General features: G+C 39.6%; 1 protein-coding gene across 4 annotated transcripts in view; it reads left to right on the top strand.

Annotated features, from left to right (window-relative positions):
• Positions 1 to 22,901, top strand: part of PNLIPRP3 (pancreatic lipase related protein 3) — a 41,916-nt gene that overhangs the window by 12,397 nt on the left and 6,618 nt on the right. For 2 of the 4 annotated variants that reach the window (XR_004323778.1, XR_004323779.1), the window contains exons 4-13: positions 3,098 to 3,250; positions 3,865 to 3,996; positions 6,215 to 6,323; positions 10,884 to 11,003; positions 11,088 to 11,210; positions 14,332 to 14,450; positions 16,917 to 17,049; positions 18,959 to 19,070; positions 21,466 to 21,633; positions 21,903 to 22,063. Coding sequence is in view for 2 of the 4 variants with exons in the window: in XM_032490823.1 (XP_032346714.1) it covers positions 3,098 to 3,250; positions 3,865 to 3,996; positions 6,215 to 6,323; positions 10,884 to 11,003; positions 11,088 to 11,210; positions 14,332 to 14,450; positions 16,917 to 17,049; positions 18,959 to 19,070; positions 21,466 to 21,633; positions 21,903 to 21,966 (1,233 nt within the window). In the remaining 2 variants the exon portion in view is untranslated. Of the gene's footprint in view, positions 1 to 3,097; positions 3,251 to 3,864; positions 3,997 to 6,214; positions 6,324 to 10,883; positions 11,004 to 11,087; positions 11,211 to 14,331; positions 14,451 to 16,916; positions 17,050 to 18,958; positions 19,071 to 21,465; positions 21,634 to 21,902; positions 22,736 to 22,901 lie in introns of those variants that run through there. The other 2 variants (XM_006183480.3, XM_032490823.1) reach the window with 2 other exon arrangements.

The following is a 22,901-nucleotide window of genomic DNA, read 5'->3' as shown; positions in this document are numbered from 1 at the left end:
TCCCCTGGTCTTGACCCTCAGTCCTGATGGGACTCATTGATCCTTTATCCTCTGGACAGAGACCATGAACTTTGTAGAGAGCAGGCACTAAAGGTGATGAAGACCAGTCTTTAGGTGAGGCTGAGCCCCAAAGGCAAGGAAGAGTCATCAGAAACCAGCTACTTTTCCAATAAAGGGGCCATAAATACAATATTTCCCACATCTTCCCCACTCCTTTCTGTTTGGGAAGAATCATGAGTGACAATCCAGATCTATACCTGAATTTTGCAATGGAGAGAAGCCTGAGGGTTTGCTGTTAAAGTGTGTGTATTTTTTAATAACAGCTAGGTTGTAGGATGAGTCAAGGTGTGATACTAAAAACAAGAATCCAGGCTTGACCCATATGCTGTCGTACATAAATTTGACTGCCTTTGTTTATGAGAAAGGAGAAGCAAGTTATGCAATGGCTTAATATTCTTTTGTCAGAGGGAGGAATTGTCCAGGATATAAACATGGCGCAGTACACTTGGTCTTCTGAGCCGTAGGTCTTCTCAGCTACCTTTCTGGAAGAATAAAAACATCCCTCTCCTCTCGTTAGCCCATGGACTTCTTCTTTTTTAATTCTTATTTTTTATTGAATTGTAGTCAGTTTACACTGTTAGTTTCATGTGTACAGCAAAGCGAATCAGTTATACATGTACTTTTTCAGATTCTTTTCCATTACAGCTCGTTACAAGAAATTGAATATGGTTCCCTGTGCTACACAGTAGGCCCTTGATGTTTTTCTGTTTTATATATAGTGATGTGTATCTGCTAATTCCAAACTCCTAATCTGTCCCTCTTTCCCCTCCCCACTGGAAACCACAGGTTGTTTTCTATGTCTTTTAGTCTATTTCTAGTTTGTAAATAAAATTTGTATTTTTTTTAGATTCCACATATAAGTGACATCATATGATATTTGTCTTTCTCTGTCTGACTTACTTAACTTAATATGATAATCTCTAGGTCCTTCCGTGTTGCTGCAAATGTCATTATTTCATTCTTTTTATGGCTGAGTAATATTCCAGTGTGTGTGTGTGTGTGTGTGTGTGTGTGTGTGTGTGTGTGTGTGTGTGTGTATACACCACATCTTTATCCAGTCATCTGTCAATGGACATTTAGGTTGTTTCCATGTCTTAGCTATTGTAAATAGTGCTGCTGTGAACATTAGGATGCATGTGTCTTTTCAAGTTATAGTTAACCTAGAGTGGTTTGTTCAGTTGCTAGTGTAGATACATATTTTGCATAATTACAGTGACTTCTGTGCCTGCAGCTTTTGTCCAGGCCAGAACCACCTAACTGGCGACTTTCTGACTCACTGGAAATGAGACCACGTGGAAAGTAGACAGCAATTGTAGACTGGGTTGATCTCATGCCAATTAGGCTCCAACCCCTCAAAGATAAGCATGTGAAGAGAAAAGGACTCGGCACCCAACTATACTTCGTTCCTTCAGTCCTATCTCTGGATAACCTATTCTGTTCTGAGACCCCTTTTAGTTTCTGTTGTGGCAGCAGGATCTGAGTTGTCTTCTCTTGATTCCATGATGTTGTTTGGAGTTTCCCATTTTCTAGGTTAGTATGCTATTTCAGAAGGATATGCTAGATTGAATGTGCAGTGAACAAAAATGTTTATTCTCCCTTTTCTACATTATTAAACCCCTCAATGGCTTTTGTGACGATGGAGGATGCTTGTATCCGATAATACATGTCAGATTGTCATGTTGAGGCTTGCTTGTGATTCTGCTTCTTCAACCTATTCTCATGATGGGGAAAGACTAGATACACTTTTTCTACTAACTGTCCTCTCCAAAATAGTTTTTTTTTTCCTGTAGAAACAGGAATATAGTAAGTGTTTGAGGGGCTCCAGCTGGAGCTGGAATGAGCATCAAATTATTTTAGATACATATGTGGACAAATGTTTTTGTACTTGGATTCCATTATTTATCAGAGAAATGCTTCAGAAGGTCCAGATACAATTGATTTTACTACCTGCCTCACAGATCCCACACCTGGCCTGGGTCCTATCAGTAGAGAATACTGTGATAAGATGACAACTTGAGAGCCCAGTGGTTAAGTGGGTCTTCAGAGAAAGACCATGTGGGTTTGAATCCAGCTGCAGGACTCATTAGCTGCAGTACTTTGGGACAAGTGACTTGATTTCTCATTATGCCCCTTCCTAATTTGTAAAATTAGTACCTACCTCACTGTGTTGAGAGTGTTAAATGAGCTGCTCTATGGAGTATTTAGAACATAGATAGATACGAATTTTAGCTCTATTATAATGATTACCATGTAAACCAACTTAGGATTCTCATAATCATTTGTTTACAGTCTTGGAGAAACTTCAGTCAGTAGGCTGTATGATTAATTGCATGTACTGCTAAACAGGGGCAGCTCGTAATAGGCTCTTCATTTGAATTTCTCAAGTTTCTAAACGTGTCGCTTTTTATTTATAGGATTCCCTATTGTCAAATTTGCTATCTACTGATTATTTTTTTCTCAGTAGAATTGCTTATACTTGTGCCTTACAATTTTTCTCTTAGTAAAAAAATCACTTAAATTCATAGTATTCTGAAGTCTTTGAGAGTTTGGTTATAAAAGACATACAACAAAGTACAAGAAAATCATCTTTAATGTGCTGTTGTATTTCACGTAATGAGAATCTAAGCTATTCCTGATTCATAAAGTGGGGTGGACAATCTCTTTTGCCACCTTTGAAGCATGCTTCTGTACTTCAAGGAAGACAGTTTTCATGAATTACATTGACAACTGAGAAGCGCTATACAAAAGCAAGGCTTATTGAAACTGAACCAATATTGTCTTACAAACATTGCCTTAAAACCAAATATTTTTATTTGCTTTCTCATGATTAAAATTGTACATTGCTTTTTAGAAGCATTAATAATTTCTCAGTACTTTTGCAACATGTAACAGTAACTATTTCTTTGGTAAAAATGTATTAAAGGAGATGGTTAGAAATCAAATTTAACAGGAGACTTTTGAGCAGAGTTGGAATAATTCTGCTAAATGTTAAATAATTTTCAACTATTTTATTTTAATCTTTTTTCACCTGAAACAGGAAATCAGTGCAGTTAATCACTTAACTATCCAAGCCTCACATTTCGGGACAGACAAGATCACCCGTATCAACATACCCGGATGGAAAACAGACGGCAAGTGGCAGCAAGACATGTGCAATGTACGATGTGAAAGAACTCTTCTTTACGCTAGTGTGAGAACTTTGTGTTTAATGTGGATGTACTTTGCAAGGTATTAATGCATATCCATGGAAATTCTCCATTCAGTTATTCACATTATCCACGTTCCAAGGCCTCACATGAATTACCCATTTCCCATTTATCTTCACATATTATGAATTACATAGATTATGATGGAAGGTTTTTGTAATTATTCTTTGGTAAATTCTCACCATTGACCAAAGATGGAAAGGTATGATAAATTTCTCATTTAATTTAAGGAAAAAATTTCTAAGTTCACTCCATGAAATTAATTTTCCTCTCTTATACTCAAGATTAATAGCCTGCTAACACAGTAAGCAATTAATTATTTATAAGCCATATAGTGTGGTGGAGTCAGACTGTCTGAAATCATATCGTGGTTCTGTTTACTGGCTCTGTGGTCATGAACAAATTAATTAACCTATCTGTGCCTCAGTTTCCTTATCTGAAGATTAAATAAATTAATAAATGTGAACGAGGACAGGGCCTTGCATGTAGTAGGTTCTCAATACCTGTAAATGTTACTTCTTAAGGTGGAATTAGTTGTTCAGACTCTTTGGTTTTCTTTCATTTTTATTTTTTTAATACTTATAATAAATCTTTTTAGGTGTTGCTAAAAGTGGAAGATGTGAACTGCATTAATTTAGACTGGATTAACGGTTCACGGCAATATATCCACGCCATAAACAATCTCCGTGTTGTCGGTGCTGAGGTGGCTTATTTTATTGATGTTCTCGTGGTAAGAACAGTTGATTTTTTAAAATATTATACTTAGTTGGTTTTGTATCATAACACCGAGAGTTTGGGGCAGTTTTATGTTCTTTTTATTTGTTTCCGCAAGTACTGAATATGTGAAGTGCTGGTGGATGGTAGCCAAAAGGGAAGTTACTTTTTGTGAAAGTGTCTGTGGTTCTACAAAGCACCACTTGGTGGCAGTGCCCCTTCACAGGCTCCTCAGCAAATCCTTCCCGCCCCCGCAAGGTTGCTGCCTGGGCCAGCACGGAGGACCATCTCCGTTGTTTTCATCACATTGTAAACCTATCCTTAATGATAGATAATAAACTGTTCCACTTTACAAGTGCTATTTGTGTAGGATGTGAAGTGCATTTTCCCACAGAAACTGGGTGCTGTGGCAGTGAATTAGGCCAACAGGCCAGTTCAAGCACAACTCTGTAACCAATACATTTTCTAAAAGAATAAGAAAGACTTTCTATTTTTACGAGGGATCTACTCGGAGACATTTATAAATCTCCAAATGCTCTACCATAATGAAAAGTAATTTCCCACTGTAAAGTGCAGTGAAGTAAAATCTAAAGATTTATGACCCTTTCAGATCCTTAAGGAGAGTTCACTCATTCCGTTCAACAAATATTTCACCCTGCACTGGGGGCCGGGCACTGTCTGGTGGGTGAGACAGTGTTTCTGCTCTGACAATGTGTAGGGACAGTGCTGTGAAGATACGCAGGGCAAGGGGACGGGGAGTGACAGGTGCAGCAGCTCACTGAGTCGGCCGGCGGTCGGGGCAAGTGATGTTGGGACCCTGAGCCCAGTTAGGAAGCAGCCTGGAGAATAATCAGGGAGCCGGCACTCATCTCTGCCCCCATGTCTCTGTCTACTCTCCCCACTCTGTCAGGGGAGACTTGAGTACCAGGAAGAATTTAGAGTTTGTCCACAAAGGATGAAATCAGATTTGTCTCCTCTTCAGAGAAAAAGCAGACCTAAGCTCTTGTGAATTTCTCCGTTGATCCTGGGTCCTGAGCTGTGGGCACTTGTAGATCCAGGAAATAAATAGGATGGCTTAGATGTTTGCTGAACTGAAAGGGAAAAGTGTTTGCTGACTTAAACGTTCAGTGAATTGTTCGCCCCCTTGGAGGCCCAAGGTGAAGAGTGGGAGAGGGTCTTCGGAGGGAAGCCTGGAGCCCCCTGGGGACAATTCCCTCCTGCTGAGGGAGCAGCTAAGGAACAGGTGTGATTCTCTGCCTCCTTTTCTGTCATCTTATCACGGTTACTAGGTTCAGTCCCCACCTGGTTTAGCCCTGGGGCAAGCAGGTACCTGGGGACTGGGTACCAGCCAGATGGGGATGGAGGAGACAGGGAGGAAGGGCAGAGCTGATCTCAGATGCCCGCCAGTAGAGAAAGCTCAGAAAGCAAGCTGAGATTTAAACTGGCAGCAGCAGTGGAGGACAGAGGAGTGGGGGCTACGACAGGAGCCCTTCCTGGGCAGCCGTTTACGTGGGATAATACAATTCACAGTGCAGCATGTGATACACGTAATACTGTCATTACTGGGGTGGGAGGGAAACAGAAACATCTGATCAAACGACAGATTTATCCAAGTGAAGGCAGTTACTTGATTTTGACTATTATCATGAAGAGAGCCTGAAACTTAGGTGAAACTAAAAATGCTTTGCTCTTTTGTTCCAAGTTAAGTTGACTCTGTGTGTGTGTGTGTGTGTGTGAACTCTTAGGCCATGTAGTCTCTTTGCAAATATTCTTTAAAACTCTTTTTTGAGGACCAAAGTCATGCCAGACATTTGCTAGAGTTACCTTTAGCTTGGAGGAGACATACACAGGTGAGGTGGGTAACAGCGTGGGCGTGAACTGCCTTCGACGTGTGCTGGGGGCGTGCTGGACGGGTCGGGCCTCAGGAAGGGTGGGTAGAGTCTGGAAGCCACAGACACAGTCACTGGGCTATTCTCCCCCCTGTTCCTGAGGACTGTGAGACCCCTTTGCACAGGGGGAGGAACTGTGATGGAAGGCGTCCCTACAGCCAGCCTGATGCTCTCTCCTTCAGCTGGATGAGGATGTAGGTGGACTCAGGGGTCACTTTTTCCCTTTATCAGTCCCCATCCTGGATGTCAGCTCCTTTTTAATTTTAAGCATATTTCAGCCATTCTCTCTGCTTTTTTTTTTTTTTTAATACTTGTTCTGTTTTCCTTTTAAAAAAATCCTATCAGAAAAAATTTGAATATTCCCCTTCTAAAGTGCACTTGATTGGCCACAGCCTGGGGGCTCATCTGGCTGGAGAAGCTGGGTCAAGGACGCCAGGCCTTGGAAGGATAACTGGTAAGCCTGCCCTCAAGTAGGGCCTTGGATTTATTTACATCATTGTTTACACACAAAATCAAGCATCTGAACACCAAATGAAGTCACAGAAGCAAATGTAAGACAGGAGAAAATGTGATTTCCCCAAACTAAAACATGAAATGCTGAATGTGTAGATCCAGGTTCAAGGATGCTCACCACAGCACTATCTGTGTGACAGTGAAGGGAATTGCAGTCTCCCGCCTGTCCGGATGGTTACGGCACATCCCATGCTTTGCAGCTCCATACTGCTAACAGAGAGAATGAGACAGAGCCCCAATGATGGTCCTGGAAGGACGTCTATGGCACATCTGGATCATAGCTCACCCAGCATAGCTGGCAGTGCTAAACTGGTTTGTTTAAGGCCCCTGCCTATGCCATGCCAGTTGCTGAAATTTTGAAAAATGCCCCTGGATATACTGTAAAATCTGAACAAGTTGCAAAGTGAAGTATATATACTACGAATTAGAGTGTGGAGGATGATAATTAATCACATCCTTTCCCTGCACTCTGACTTCCAAGCCGATTGAGTCAGATGGAGATGAGAATATCGGTTCCGTAATGGACAAGCTGGGCTGGCCCCGCCCTTCTCCGCATCCCAGGCCGACAGTCAGCCAGCACATCTCGTGTCTCCTTCAATCCTTTGTTCTTCTCCTTCATTTGCTTTGTGCCTCTCCGTGGCCTGGCCACTGTCCTCACTCAGGCCCTCCCCATCTCTTCCCTGATTTTTGCCATTCACGGCTGGTACCCTAGCCCAGTCTTACACATGTATTGCCAGTGTCATTATCTTTCTAAATCCAGGCTGTGCCACTCCTCTGCTTGAAACTTCCCATTGCCTAAAGCTTCTTCGCTTGTCATGTAAATGTTTCATGTTTCATGTTTTTCCATGATTCTGTGCCTTTGCAAATGCTATTCCCCGTCGCCCTAAATATCCACTATTCATGCTTCAAGATCTAGCTCAAATGTTTCTTCCCTAGGCAGAGTTAATTCTCTGTACTTCCCATACTCCTTGAAATATGCCTCTGTTATATTTGAAAATACAAATACTGTATCACAGAGTCTGATTAATTATTTAGGTCCCTGTTATTTTCAATAGACTCTGAACTACTTAGAAAGCCTCCCCTACTGCACTCCCACCCCAAGTCTGGCACATAGTAGGTACATGCTTTCTGTTTGTTAAAACAGTAAACTGCATACATATACTTTAATTTCAAAGTAAAAAAAAATTTTTTCTAAAAATAGTCAAGAATTCCAAACAGGGTTTAAAGTATTTTTACCTCTGCAATCTCTTGGTGTAACAGGCTTTTCCTATTGAAAGTATCCTCTTTCTCCCAGCTCTCTGATCCAAACTCCAACCCCAGCCCACCACCACCACCATTCTTATTTTGGGTAGTAAAAATCGTATTTCTACTCTGAAGTCATTGGCAAAAATCCAGCTTTGCTCTACGTTTTCAAGCTCAGAGGAAGGAAGAAATGGGCACAGCTTGTGCAGGTGGACCATCACTGGGGCCTGCGCGGCCTGTGGGGCATTTCAGCCGCAAAGTAAAATGGAGAACATTGCCATCGTGTATTAAAAATTCACACTGGGTGACAGTAAATTCATGGAGATTTTGTTTTCATTAATTCTTATGTCAAAAATCAGTCACTATTTAACTCCAATTTTCCTGCCAAGTGAATTATCCTGTTGAGCAAAGAGAAAACAATAAATTTTTAAAGGCTCTTTAAACATCCAAAGAATTTATATAACATGGATGCTGCAGTCTATATCCCTTCTAGTTTTTGAGCAGTCATGTTCCTTGACTAGCAAAAGAACTGAGACCTCAAAAAAGATTTTAGCTTTATAATAAAACAAGTTCAAAACAAAACATGATAGGTTTTAAGGCATGTGTATAAGTTTCTATGTCTATGATAATTATCTAACTGGTAGGCAGTTATCGTAAATGACTTTAACACAGGGGTTACTCAGCCAGTTCAAGATTTTATTTACCTTTTATACGTAAACAGCATCAGTGTTTTCCCTTTTGAGAAGAGATCACTTCCGCCATGCTGGTAACACACATGCAGCCAAATACATACACACCAATAAACTCAGATCCCAAGCGGTGACGCTCTTGCTCTTATACTAAGGGTCACACCACCCCAACCCCAGATCAGTTAAGAGGTCTCTTCCCTTGTGCTGACCTTCCTCCTGAAATACCCTAGAACCACAAATCTAAGATTCCCTCTTCCCTGTCTCTTAGAAGGACTAGAGTGTTTTTTTTCTTTAACTTTTTATCTCGTTGCCTTGTCCTCAGATCAACATAATCTGAGGTGTACCTGCTATATTTGGATGTTGTCTCTACCTGGGTCCTGATTTCATCAGATGATTGAATCTAACCAGTGATTGTACTTTAGCAAAATAAAATTCCTCCTAGAGTTGGAGATTGTGAGACAAATGCTGTTGCATCTTTCTCTTAAGCTTGGGTGTTTCCTTCAGATGCATGTTGGTTTACTTCACTGACCCCTCCGTCTAATTGTATCTTCCACCTGTGCTCTGAGTGGCATGCCTACTTTGGAGACCTTACTCTGTCACCTGTCTGCTTTTTTTCCCCACTTAACAAGTTTTTTTCCCCAACTCTGTCTATTGACACTGACATGTGCCCATTCCTCCTGGACCATAGCCCCTTCTAACCGATACCCTAGCCTGCCTCACTCTCCATAATTAAACTCCTCAAGGGGAGGTGGCCACATTTCCCTGAGGGCTGTGCTCACCTCAACCCACTGCAGTCTGGTTTCTTCCCCAACCCTTCTGCCAAAACCACTCTTGCCAAGACCACCAACAGCCATTTTTTTTCACCATGAGTTTTTTACCACTCCCCCGGCCCTTTCCCATCTTTCCTGTCTTTCTTACTTGGCCCCTCTGCAGACTTTGACCTGCTGACCCCTCCCACACCATTGGAGCACCCTCTCCTCTAGGCTCCTTTGGTTCCCCATCTCCTTGTTCTCTGACGGCTTTTCTCCAGGCTCCCCTGCAGGTTCCTTTTCTTTCCCTTTCCCTAATTCCTTGGTGTTCTTCAAGGTTCTATGCCAGGCACCCTCTTCCCTCCCCTCCTCTCTTCTTCTCACTCTGTCATTTATCTCTCCACGATTATATTAATTAGAAAAATAAAAACAGAATCTGGATCCTATGACAGGCTAAGTATGCTGAGGCGGTCAATACCCACCCCACACCGGGGCCCAGTCATTTCTCACTCAGGCTGCAATTTCCCAGGATCAGGCACAGCTCTTCTCCAAGTCCTTTCCACTCTGGACCCCAGTCTCCACGCAACTGCAAAGAGACTTTGCTAAAATACAAATCCGACTGTAGATCTACCCTTTTGCAAACTTGTAGGAGCTGCCCATTGACAGCCAGATTGTATCCAAACTCACCATGGCTCAGATTATATCTGGCTCCTGCTTATAATGATATCTTCATCTTTCACCAAATTCTAAAACTCTACATGCCAGCCCTTGAAAGCTAGTTGTAGTTTCCCAAACATGGTTAACCCTCTTCCCTGATGGTCACATACATTGTTCTCCGTCCTGCCCCTGGGATGCTGCTCACCCCATCTTTACCCTGGCTGACCCTTCTAGTCCCTCGGATCTCTGCTTGTATTTCTCATCTCCAGCAGAAGCATGTGCGAATTTCCCAAGACTGAGTTACATGTTTCTCCTCTGTGTTTACATAATACCTGTGCTCACCTCCGTCTCAGCACTTAGCACACTGGATTGAGGGGCCTTCCCCACCAAACAGAAAACTCCTTAAGGACAGGGCTAGACCTTACTTCTTGTATCCAAGTGCTGAACCCTGTCCCTGGCACATAGTAATAGCTTGATAAGTAACCGTGAGATGTGTAATTGAGGAGTTATGTGAATGATCGTAACGTTTAGAGACCCTAGGTAGCTTACCTTTATTTGGGTAGACATTTGAACAAGAAGCAATGTGCTGAGAGTCTAGACACCAGGGCTCCTGGTCCATTTTGCCTCTAACATGTGGTGGCCTTGTCAAGTCCCTTCACTTCCCTGGGCTTCAGGCTTTTGTTTGTAATATAATGAATGGAACCAAGTGAGCCTTAGCTGAGGATTACCATTCTATTACTTTAACTGTGTTTCTTTGAGATCCATCTTTACATTTTGAAGAGCTCTTTTGCTTTTATTTTTTTTTTACATATAGATTGTTTTTATGATCATCTGCAGTCCGTAAACTTGGTCGAATATATGTTATTCCACGTACAGACCCTAGAATAGCTACTTTGATTTTTCTGACTTTGTTGGCTGTTTCAGCGTTGTCTACACATAGCTTTACTTGTGTGTAGGAATATGACATTGCAATACATGCAGATCCTACATTTATAAACAGACCCTACAGTTTATGTAACTGTCCTTCATGCTGAATGGTGTTTGACCTACATAAATCATGTAAGAAAAAAATACCTTGCCTTCACCATCTATCTGTCCAAAATAGCAACACTATCAGTGTACTTCTGTGTGTCTTGATTTAATACACATTGTACTTTGCGCTAGGGTTGGACCCGGCTGGCCCGTATTTCCACAACACTCCACGTGAAGTCAGGCTGGACCCCTCAGATGCCAACTTTGTTGATGTCATTCATACAAACGCAGTTCGCTTCCTCTTTGAGCTTGGTAAGTTTTTTAACATAAACCGAAACTACCCTGAAGCACAGAGGGCAATTTTAGAAGCGTTTACGCTGGTTTTTTCTACTTCAGGTGCTGGAACTGTTAATGCTTGTGGTCACCTTGACTTTTACCCAAATGGAGGAAAGCACATGCCAGGATGTGAAGACTTAATTACGCCTTTATTTAAATTTGATCTCAATGCTTACAAGGAAGGTAAATACTTTCTAAAATATGAGAGCCACTGTTAGAAATTCACTCAGCTCCCAACCTGGATAGAATCCACATCCTTTTGTATATGATATAAAAGTATACTTTAACACAAAACACAGTTGCCTGTGTAGGGTTCCCACCAGTCGTGAGATCTGCAAGGTCAGGGTCCACATCTTGGTTACCTTTCTGTCTCCAGGGTCTAGCAGAATGTCTAGCATGTTGTGGTCACTCAGTATGAACAGGGAGGATGTGTTCATTCCTCCAACAGATATGGACTGAGTAATTACTGTGTGCCATACATTATTCTGGGAGCAGCAAATATAGGAATGTATACAAAAGACAAAAATCCCCCCCTGATGGAGCTAATATTCTAATTTACTGGGAAAACAACAGTAGAATAAGTGTTAAGGAGACAAAACAAAGCATGTAATGGGAATATGATGTGTTGTTGACAGTGAGGGTGAAGTAGGGGGAGGAGATTTTTGATGGAGTGGCCGGGAAGTTTTTACCAAAAAGGTGACCTAAATTAGAATTAGCCATTCGGACACCTGTGGAAAAGGCATTCCAGGCTAAGGGATTGGGATAGCAGGTGCAAAAGGCCTGGGGCAAAAGCCTGCAAAGTTCATGGCAGTGAGGAGCCTGTTGTGGCTGGAGTAAAGTGAAAAAGAGGAGAGTAGCAGGGCATGAGGTTAGAGAAGGAGCAAGACAGAGGGAGATAATACAGGGCGTCATGGACTGTAGTAAAGGTTTCAGCTTTTACTCAAGTGAGATGGGAGGGGAGCCCTGGGAGGATTGTCAGCAGAAGAGAGACATGGTTTGACTTTTTAACAGAATCAGTCTGGATCACAAATTAAATTAATCACAAATTACATAATAGTATCTAACCTTTTCTTAGTGATTTCCAGTAATAATAATAAGGTATTTAGTTATAAGACAGGAAAAAGTTATTTGGGAATTCCATTCCTCCCTGTCTCTAAACATCATCATCGTGTAAATAATGAAATACATCATTTGTAATATATAATAATGCACAGTAATATAATATATCATGATACGGTAATAAACATCTGGATGATTCTAAATATCCCACCACCTGATCCCATGTGGTCAGATCTAGATGATGTAATTATTTGATCTTCTATTGGCTATTTTAGAGGAAAGAGACACAGATCATGACATTGAGAGTAACTTGAATTTCCTCTTCACTAGAGATAAATTATAAAGTTTTAATGTCTCTTCTGAAAGAGTAAATGTAATTAGAAATATCTATCTGCAAAGACTACTTTAAAAAACCTGGTGGATCTACAGATACTCAAAATGAGAATTAAAGCCAATTTCACCTAGGGCAGATAAGCAAAACTCATTCAAAAAAGGCTTATTATAAAATTTAACCTCTCATATTATTTACCATATTATGATTTAAAATTATTTCTATTAAGGTGAAATATAGATCGTAAGACTCCTTTACATAACTATATTAAGTGTTCTACACTGAGCACTTGAAATTCTATAAAAGAATGAATTCAAATAAAACATACATTTATCAAAAGCTACCACTTTGAGGCATTATAATTCTTACAACGTTATTGGATTAAAAGCACATTTATCATTTATGTTAAATCTTTAGATGAGTTTTAAGCTTCAAGATATTCCATTTTACATTATATTTATTACTAAGAAACCATTTACTTTTAAAATTCATAGTTCCCCATATTCTAATAAACCATCTTGTCTAAATCACAATTAACAATGAATATAAATCTGTATATAAAGAAACCTGATGTGAGAGAAGTCCTTCTTTTAAAAAAACAATGCCAGTTCTTGGTCTCTGCTGACTGTGTTGCATTTCTGAAATGATGCTGTCTCAGTTATATTGCATAACAAACCACAGTGGCTTAAAAGAACAGTGATTTTATTGCCCATGGTTCTGAGGCTCAAGATTCAGGCACAGTTCTGTCGAGATTCTCCTTTGTGATGTGGCCACTGGGCTACTTTATGTGATTACATCCACCTGAGGGCTAAGCTGGGTGGGAAGGTCCAAGATGACTTTCCACGTCTGCGGTCTTGGTACCAGTTCTCCTCTCTAAGTGGTCTGTTATCCTTCAGAGCTTCTCTTCCCAGCCAGTTCATCTAGCTTTCTTAACATGAAGGCTGAGTTCCAAGAGAACAAGAGTAGATGCTGGAAGGTCTCAGAAGACCAAGGCCTGGAACTTGCACAGTGTCAGTTCCTCCACATTCCATTGGTCAAAGAAGTCACAAGACTAGCCTGGAATCCAGAAGGGTGAAAAAGAAAAGAAAAGAAAAAGTAAGAATGGTAACATGATATTGCAAAAGGGTGAGGCCCTAAGAAGGGGTGATTCTTTGGAGGCCACTATTGTATTTAAGTGATTTACCACATATACTAAAACCTGGTTTCTCAAAAGCTAGCCAAGCTGGGTAGGTCATTGGGAGAATAGTCCATGCCATACAGTAAAAATGTTATGTAAAGTCAAAGACTGTTACATAAGGTAAATGACTAGAATGCTATAATTTCAGAATGCACAAATATACTTAGATTTCTTGTTTATTATTGTAGTAATCCCAACTATTAGTGACAATGTTATGCCCGTCAATGACAAAACTAATTTGTCTTTAGCATTCTTTACAGTACCTCCCACCTGTCACACCTTGAAGCTCAGCTGAAGGTGTGCACTGGTTAATGTTGCTGGCTATTTGTGATTGAACAGGAGGGAGGAGTCGTTACTGAATAAACAGGGAGACAGAACTAATTAGTCTGAAGCGGAGATGCTCTGTGCATAGTGATATAGCTCTAAGTGCTTATGTCAGAGATCTGGGAAGTGTTAGGGACATTAGTGTCAAAGCATAGCCACCTACATTTGCATATGTTTATTTACCCAGCTTAAATGTTCCTTTAAATTCACACAAAGAATTCTTTGGTACAAGAAAATGATATATAATATTGATAAATACTGTACGATATCCAAGTCTACACGCAAGGTCTGGTGACCTTGACCCAAGTCAGGAAACTGACATTTAAAGTTACTTTTTCTAAGAAATGGTTCATACTGTCAGTTATCAGTTAGTCAGTTCATTGCTATCAGTTAATTGGAAATTCTTTCCACAGAAGTGTCTTCCTTCTTTGAGTGCAACCATGCCCGAAGTCATCACTTTTATACTGAAAGCATTCTCAATCCTGATGCATTTGTTGCTTATCCTTGTAGGTCCTACAAATCTTTTAACGCAGTAAGTAAAGCATTTTGCCATTAAATTTAATTAGCAAGTCATTTTTTGAAGCATGATCAGCCAACTAAAAATTAAAGCTTTGAGTATATGGGAAAAAATGCATCTGCCATTTTGGGAAATAATAGATTCTTTCTGTGCTGAGTACTGAACAGTAGCTGGCCCTGCTGAAGGGCTTAAATAACTAAACTAGCTATTTGTATTCTGGTTGTTTCAGCTCTTTTGAAGATTATATCCAATTTTGCTTTTTTGGCCATTTGTTATGCAGTAATTAAATGCTACTATGTAACAGGCACAAGTCCAGGGCAAAAATTTTTGTGTGTATGTATTTTAAATGTCATTCTCAAAGATGCCCTGAGAAGGCTGAACCAATCAATAGCTACAATCAAACATATTACTATTTACTTGGAACATGAAAAATATTTTATTAAAATTTAATTATTTATACAGAGCAGAACTGAGGCATAGAGAGCTCACAGGAGTTCCATGCAGATCAATATATTACAAAATACCAAATCTGATTTTGCTTGAGTCATAAAGCACGTAGTGCCAGATCTGCACTGACCATATTTTTCATTTAGTTATCACTATGAAAGGGAGAAAAAAATCTATTTTTTATGGGGAATAGAAAGACTTTCCTACTTGTGCTGCAGAGACCTAATGCCTAATGCCTTATCAGGGTAGAAAAATGTGGGGTTTCCAGCTGAAGTGCATTGGAAGTAGTAGCGTTTTGTGAATAAGTGCAGTTTTGGGACAGGAATAGGCGTTTCCCTCATGTTCCAGAGCAAGATGAGTGGGTGCCCTCAGGCCGTCTTCTCAGGTTCCTGAGTCAGTTGTCCTAATTCATAACCTGGCTGGTGAACTGCAGTTCTCCGAAAGCTTGCCAGCTAAGCACTGGCATTCCCCCAAAACCTCTTTCTCCCCACCTCCTCCTCCTTCCAACCCCAGATGCTGCTCCGAGTGGCCAAAGGGATCCTGACATTTACGGTACCGAGGCAGGTAGAAGCAGGTTCTCAGAGTCATGGTGTATTCAGAGTTAGTGTGGAGTTCAATCTCCCAGACTGAAGAACCATAAGCTCCAAAACCACATAGACGCTAATTATGGCTACAAACTAGAGAACATCGAGTCAATTTCCTTAAAGTGTTTCATTGTACTTTTACCCAAACAGTCATAAAAATGAGATGAAATGAAATAAAATAAGGAGGGATTTTAGTGCCAGGAGTTCACATTCTTGCTCCATCACTTGCTAGACGTGCAACATTGGACAAATTGTTTACTTCTCGGTGCTTCTGTTTCCTCATCTGTCAAATAAGGAGACTAAAAGCATTATAACAATAAGGGACTTTGTGAGGATTAGTTGACTTAAATGCATATAAAATGCTTAGAACAGTGCCTTGCACATGGTAAGCACTTAATAAATATGAGCCCTTGCTATTTTTGTTAGTGTTTTCCTTCATTAAAAATGGGATTTTAAATGGGATGTTTTGCTATAGTTCTAGCCTAAATGTCCGGTTTATAAATCTAAAAGTTCAAAACCTAAAATAGCAAATACTCAAACACTCCTACCCAGATTTTTTTATTAATATTTTGTTAGTTTTGCTTTAGATTTTAATTCATCCAGATAAAATTGAAGTACCTTATATTCCCTTCATGCTTTCCCCTAACGAGGAGTTTGAAGCAAATCAATATACGGACCAAATAAATAGCATCATACTGTAAGCGTCTTTCTGGATTTGCTTCTTTTTAAATTAAATTTTATAAATTTAATATCTACTTTGATGTATATAGATCTAATGTATTTATTGGGTAAGAATCATTCACAATTGTTTTATTCATTCCCCTACAAATGTGCGTTTTTATTGTTTCAGTTTTTGTTTTTAAAAGCAATTTTGCAATAAATAACTCTGCTTGTCTCCTTATGTACTTGTGTAGAAATTTCTTTATGGCATAGAATAGAAGTGAAGTTGTCAAAGTATATGTGCATTTCCTTCTTTATTAGACATTACCAAATGGCTGTCTGCAATGTCTGTCAATTTATATTCCCATAAGAAGTAAACGAGAATCCCCTACTCTGTGTCTTCACCAAAACTTGGTATTGCCAGTTGTTTTAATTTTTGCAAATCTGCTGAGTATGAAATTGTATGTTGTTTTAATTAGCACATTTCTGACAACTAGTAAGACTGAGCATCTTTTTACATAGTTATTAACTGTTTGAATTTCTATGGATTGTCTATTCATACCATTTACTCATTTTTCTAATAGCCCCTTTTTCTTTTCCCTTAGTTGTTTTTGCTTTATTGTGTTTTGTTTTTGAAAACAGGCAGAGTGGTCTGTTAGGCATTTGAGTCATTTTTAAATGCATATACTTTATTTAGATTCCAAAGATTTATTATAGTTTAATGATATGTCCTGAGTCTATGGAAGGTCAAGACTTTCTAATTATGCTTCTAATTATTTTCTATCACCAGGGAAATTGCTTCCGTTGTCCCAAGGAAGGTTGCCCAACCATGGGTCACTTTGCTGATAGATTTCACCTCAAAACTATGAGGCCTAATAGAGCATATTATTTTTTAAACACAGGGACTTTTTCCCCATTTGCCCGTAAGTATTGTAGCCAAATTTTATTATAATGCTTTAAGGTACTTATCTTTAAAAATTCAACAGTTTTTACTGAGTGTCTACTAAATAACTGGGTATTGGGCCAGCCCCTGAGGATGCAGTGAAGAGCAATACAGAGAGTTGAGACCAGAGGGAAAGCAAACAAAATCTCAGTGTCAGTCTTGAGTAATAAACTTTCCACTGGAAGACATTCAAAGGAGGAACTTCCACAACCAGGTCAGAGGCTCCTTCTGAGGGAAGGTGATTTCTAAGCTGACTGCTAAAAGGTGAGTAAGAGAGAGAAATGGAGTCTTCCAGGCAGAAGGAACTGTTTATGAAAATGCCTGGCGACAAGACAGAGCTGGAACTGAAAGAAGAGCCCCCTGCTGGGTTTGTACCACCAGGAGGAGAGTCATGTGAGACAAGGGGGAGAGGACAATGGGGTTGAATAACCAAAGTAGGTGCTCTGCGGGAAGTTTGGGCTTTCTCTTCGGGCTAATGAAAAGCCGCTGAAGGGTATTAAGATGATCAGATTGGTTTTTCAGAAAAGTCACTCATGGATCAGAGAGGGGACAAGATGAGAGCACACTGACCTGTTGAAACAGCTGCTGCCTCACTGCTCTGTGAAATGATGGATGTGTAACTGGTCTTATTGTGGTAATCAATTTGCAGTATATGTATATCAAGTCATCAAGTTATACACTTTAAACTTACACAGTGTCTCATTGTATGTAAACTATATCTCAGTAAAGCTGGGAGGAAAAAAAACAGTTGTTGGCAACAGTCCAGGTAGAAAGGTAGAGAGAAGTGGGGAGATTACAGAGATAGTTAGAAGGGACAAGCAAAAAGTAGCTTGGTGAATGGATTTGAGGGATGCAGAAAATGGAGAAGTCAAGGGTGATTCTGGCTGGGTGGGTGATGTGCCATTCGCTGAACTTGGTTAACACAGGCAGAGAGGCTGGTTGGGAGGAAGTTGATGACTCAGTTTCTAACATGTTAGGTCTGAGATGCCAGGAGGACTCGGGAGTGTGCAGTTAGAGATAGGGGTCTCAGCCTCCGGAGAGTGCTGTCACTGGTGTGCTTGAGGAGAGTGAGTTCAGTGAAGGTGTGATGGTGGAAACCATTTGCAGTGAAATGGGCTGAGGAGGGATAGAGATCTCTTCGGCAATGATTAACTCATGAACTGAAAATTCTCTTTGGTAGATTTTCTCCTTTTCAGATGCTTTTCAAACAATTTTATGAAGAATTACATTTTTTTCAATGTGTTACTAAGCATGCAACAATTCCAGAATTCAGAATGAAAGGGCTGTTTAGCTCTAGATTTTTTTTTTTAAGTTACACTTGACCATTTGCAAGGGATCTATCCTACTGGCAGGCTTTGTGCTGACCCAGACCTGTGTTAACTGAGTATTCCTAGCACATATCTCTGCGGGAGAGGAAAGGACAATTCACTTTGCCACTAAATCATTTTAAAAGTACAGACATTGCTCAGTTGGCTTTCTAAATGTTTTCTGGATTAGTTGTCAAACTACGGCACATTAAAACTTGGCTATGGGAAGTATAAATGCCACAGAATACAAATTTGAATGAAAGAAGACATGCATTTTTTTTAAGTTATAAACATGTCTGGAAAATTAAAGAATTTTCTCTAAAGATACTATTAAACTATTTACTTTTGCAAAATCAAAATGTGAACATTTATATGTTTTTTGAAATGTAGTTTCTCACCAAATTCACTCGAGCTATATGAAGTTGTATTTTTTTCATGAACATGAATAGCCCTGATCCACTTTAACCCTGAAAGTTGTATTTACATTAAAGTAGCCAGGATGTCATGCTTTTCACTTGTTTTTAATCCTTCTCTCTCCCTCCCTCCCTCTCTCTCTCTCTCTCTCTCTCTCTCTATTTCCAGGTTGGAGGCACAAACTGTCTGTCAAACTCGATGGAAACAATGTCACTCAAGGAAGTATATTTCTCCGTGTAGGTGGAACCACTGGGAAAACAGAGGAGTTTGAGGTTGCCAGGTAGGCAGAGACAAGGGCCTGGTAGGTAACAGTGCTGGGCGCTCAGTTTGTCTGGCTCAGTAAGGCTCAGCCCTTTCTTTTCCTACAATACCACCAGCTATCATGTTACAGTTAACTTTTCTTTCTACTTTATGTTTTCCAAATATAAAATAGAAATCATATCTATTTTCTCTGCTGTTCCAGTCACAAACAGAAAATGTTAGGACATGAAAATATGAATCTATATAATAAAGCAAGTAGAAAAAAATTGACAAGAAACAAGATATATTTTTAATCCAGTCCATTAATGCTATATGAATTTGGGCATATGTCTTTATTTGAATAGATTCCATATGAAATAAGACATTTATATAAATTGCCAAATTTCTAATAAGCTTTCTAAGTAGTACCCACAGATTTAGGATATGTGTTGGAAAAGTCAAAGGTAGGAATAATTCAGTAGAGAATACTGTGCATCTTAGGCTAAAGTCCCCCGTCATGAGTTTTCCTTAATCTTTCCTTTGATCAGATTTAGCATTTTTGTATTGACATCTTTCACTTCTGTTGCTTAATTCTGCCATTTATTTCAGAATTAACATTATACGTGCTAATTAGATGTTACCATTTTGCAAATTGATGAATGGATTAGATGTTTTGCCTCTGTGATTTACATCATCTTCAAATACTGGGAAGAGTTACGAAGAGCAGAGATTTTATGGTTAGTTTGTCAGTTGAGGGATGCATTATATGAATCACTCTGGCAGCATTTGCACTCATCATCTTGCCTTGGTGCAGCTGCCTGTGAAGACAGACGAGTTCAGTCAGTGAAGATCTGGATCCTGGCTCATGCGCAAAGTCCAGCCAGCCTTTCTAGACGTGGCACCCACCATTTGGCTTTGTTCACTTTTAGCTCAGGCAGGTTACTATGATTGCATCACCCAACATTGACTGAATCTTACCCTTTCCTCCCTGACTTTACCATGCTGTTCCATGTTCCAAATACCCTTCCCTGTCTTAGCACGTCTCATGTCCACTTACCTGTCATGTCTCCAGTAAGCTATTCCCCTGAGAATAGTTCAACACCATCTTGTGTCTATGGCTCTGAGGCCCACAGTGAGGCCTGCTTGTTGTTTGTGTCCTGCACAAAGGCAGCTGACCTGGGGCAGGTGGGAATGAATGCGCAGCTCCTGACCCTTCTAAGATTTGTGAGAATGTTTTGACATCTCTCTGCTTCTTTGGCTAATGTCTAAAGAAGCTGTTTGTAATGTCCTTGCATAGTTATCCAATCTTCTTTTTTAGGAATAATTAAGCATTTCAGGTCCACAGTAGATGTCTCATCTTGAAATGAAGTCCGCTAAGGGAGCTAGTATGCTAGTCTATTCCTAGTCTTCAGCCAGGCTTTGAGAGTGTGGCTTCTCTGTAGATTGTACTTTAGTTATTTGGGCTTCCAGTAACACTGTCACGCAGGGCTGCACTGCGTGTGCACTGAGTGACAACAGTTCACGTAGCAACGGGGAGATTACCCTTAATAACCTGGAAGAACAGCTGTCTTCTGGTAATTAAATCAACTAATTCTACATGTAATGGAATAAGACAGGCCCTAAGAATAGCAACATTCATTCATTCATTCAGCAAATATTTAAATGCCTGTTGTATACCAGGAATTGTTCTAATTGCTAGGAAGACAGATAGGTCCTTCTCTCATGGAGCTTATCTTCCAGTTAGAGGAGACAGATGATATATTAACAAAGGAATAAGAAATAGCAGGAATAAAGAAATCTCATCTGGTCTAATTTTGGCTTGCATAAAATACACCTTATGCCTCAAGATAATTCACTTCTCTTTGCTCTATTGCCATGCTCACGAAAACATCTTTTGATCATCATTTGAGTTACCCAGTTCCTTTTTTTCTTCCCCCAATTCCTTTTATTCAGAAAAAGAGGGTACTGGGGAAAGAGTAGGAGAACATTTTGGTTCGTAAAAAGGAAATGTTTTTTCACCATTGTGAGCTGATAAATAGGCTTCTCGTTTTTATATCAGTTTTATGTGAATTGAGTCCATCATTGACAGTTTGATCATTTCCTGGTGTCAGTAAAATCTAATGTCTGATACTACAAAACCAAGACCAGATCTTTCATTATGGAGAACTCATCAAGGTAAGTATCTGTAGGCATCCCCTAAAAATCAGCTAGTCAAGCTTCCCATTTACCTCACCCTTCTTTCAAGCTGCAAAACCATGCTATTCTGAGATGCTGACCAATGTCAGTGGAAAGAATAAATCTCCTATAAGCAAATGCCAAGGAGATACAACTTTCTCTTCCATGGTACACACACAGAGATGTTGTCTTTCACTTCAGCATTGTGAAGTGCATACCCAGTGCAAGCTTGTGAGTCTTATTTTCTTTTCTGTTTACAGTGGAACACTTAAGCCAGGCATGACTTACACAAATTTAATTGATGCAGACATTAACATTGGAAACATAACAAGTATTCAGTTCCTTTGGAAGGAACATTCATTTGGACGTTCTCAGAATAAGTTGGGAGCAGAAATGGTGACAGATATATCTGGAAAATATGCATATAAGTAAGTCTTCCTTTTTCCTTTGCATTTTCAAACATAGTTTAAATTTTATAAACTACTTGAAACCCATATATAATTTAAAATTTGTCACTAGTATAAAAATTCATACATCTTGAAATTTTATAATTAAGAAAAACAAAATCGATATTTTATTTATAAAAGTGTTTATAAAATAATAACTACTCATTAAATTAAAAGATCTACCAATGTCTCCCCCCCACACACCCTGGAATCGTATTAATATCCTCTTTTTCCCCTTTTAAAATTTTCAGATCTACCTTCTGTAGCCAGAACATTATGGGACCTGATATTGCTCAGATCCTGAAACCATGCTAATCCCTTGATGGATTTATTTAATGGGGGCAATGGAAAAATTAATCTCTTTCCAGCTGGTGTCCAGACCAAACTTGGCCCTTGTAAATGAGATAGAAAGGTACAGTTGCCTTTTTTCTTTATAGAATGTTTTTCTAATAAACTTCTCTATGTGCCTTAAAAACAGACTACGCCCTGGGGCAGAGTACAGTACATGATCTGTAGGATTCTGGGTATCAGTGACAAAACAGAGCTGGGTTGGAATTCCCCTGAATAAGAGGAACTGATGCAAGTGTAGTGTCAGCTCATCAGTGAAAATGAGCCTCTGTCTGGTTGAGTGTTTGAAGTACCTTTTAGAGTATTTCCAGGTGGATTAATCATTCTTCTAAAATGATTTGAAGAATATTTACTATGTTGTTAAGTCTTGCCAAGACAAGTTATGTCAGTAGTTCATAATATATAGTAGATTATAACCCTGTGGGTTGATAACATCTATCGATTAATAATGAAAACTAATGAGAGCACATCAGTATTTCCAGGGTGTCCCTTGGTCTTCGGGGGGTGTGTGAGGTAAGAGAGATTTGAGAGCTCATCTGTGATGTGAGCATCAGTTAGCAGTGGGCCCTAAGGATCACCACCCACTTCTTCTAAAAGCCCCCTGCTGCAGGAGACTCACTTTATCTCCCTGGGCCCTGAAGGTCCTGTTGCAAATTTGTATTTAGCCTAAAGGCAGCATTTCATTTGTAAGCATTTAACTCTTTGTCTTTATAATAACAATATTGTAATATTTAAATGTGTCAGTTGTGTTTTTTCTTTTATTTTGCTTCAATTTCTTCTAATTCAGTTGTCCTCATCCAGTGAAAATAAGAGTGTTTTTATTTGCTCTGTTTAATATCACTGGGCTCAGTGTTTGGCCCATGGCACTGTGCTATAAATATTGTTGAAAAGAAGTGATGATA

The sequence above is a fragment of the Camelus ferus genome, chromosome 11, assembly GCF_009834535.1.
Source record: "Camelus ferus isolate YT-003-E chromosome 11, BCGSAC_Cfer_1.0, whole genome shotgun sequence".
Taxonomy (NCBI): Eukaryota; Metazoa; Chordata; class Mammalia; order Artiodactyla; family Camelidae; genus Camelus; species Camelus ferus.
The sequence above is the reverse complement of the archived record's forward strand: the minus strand, read 5'-3'. Positions and strand labels throughout refer to the sequence as shown.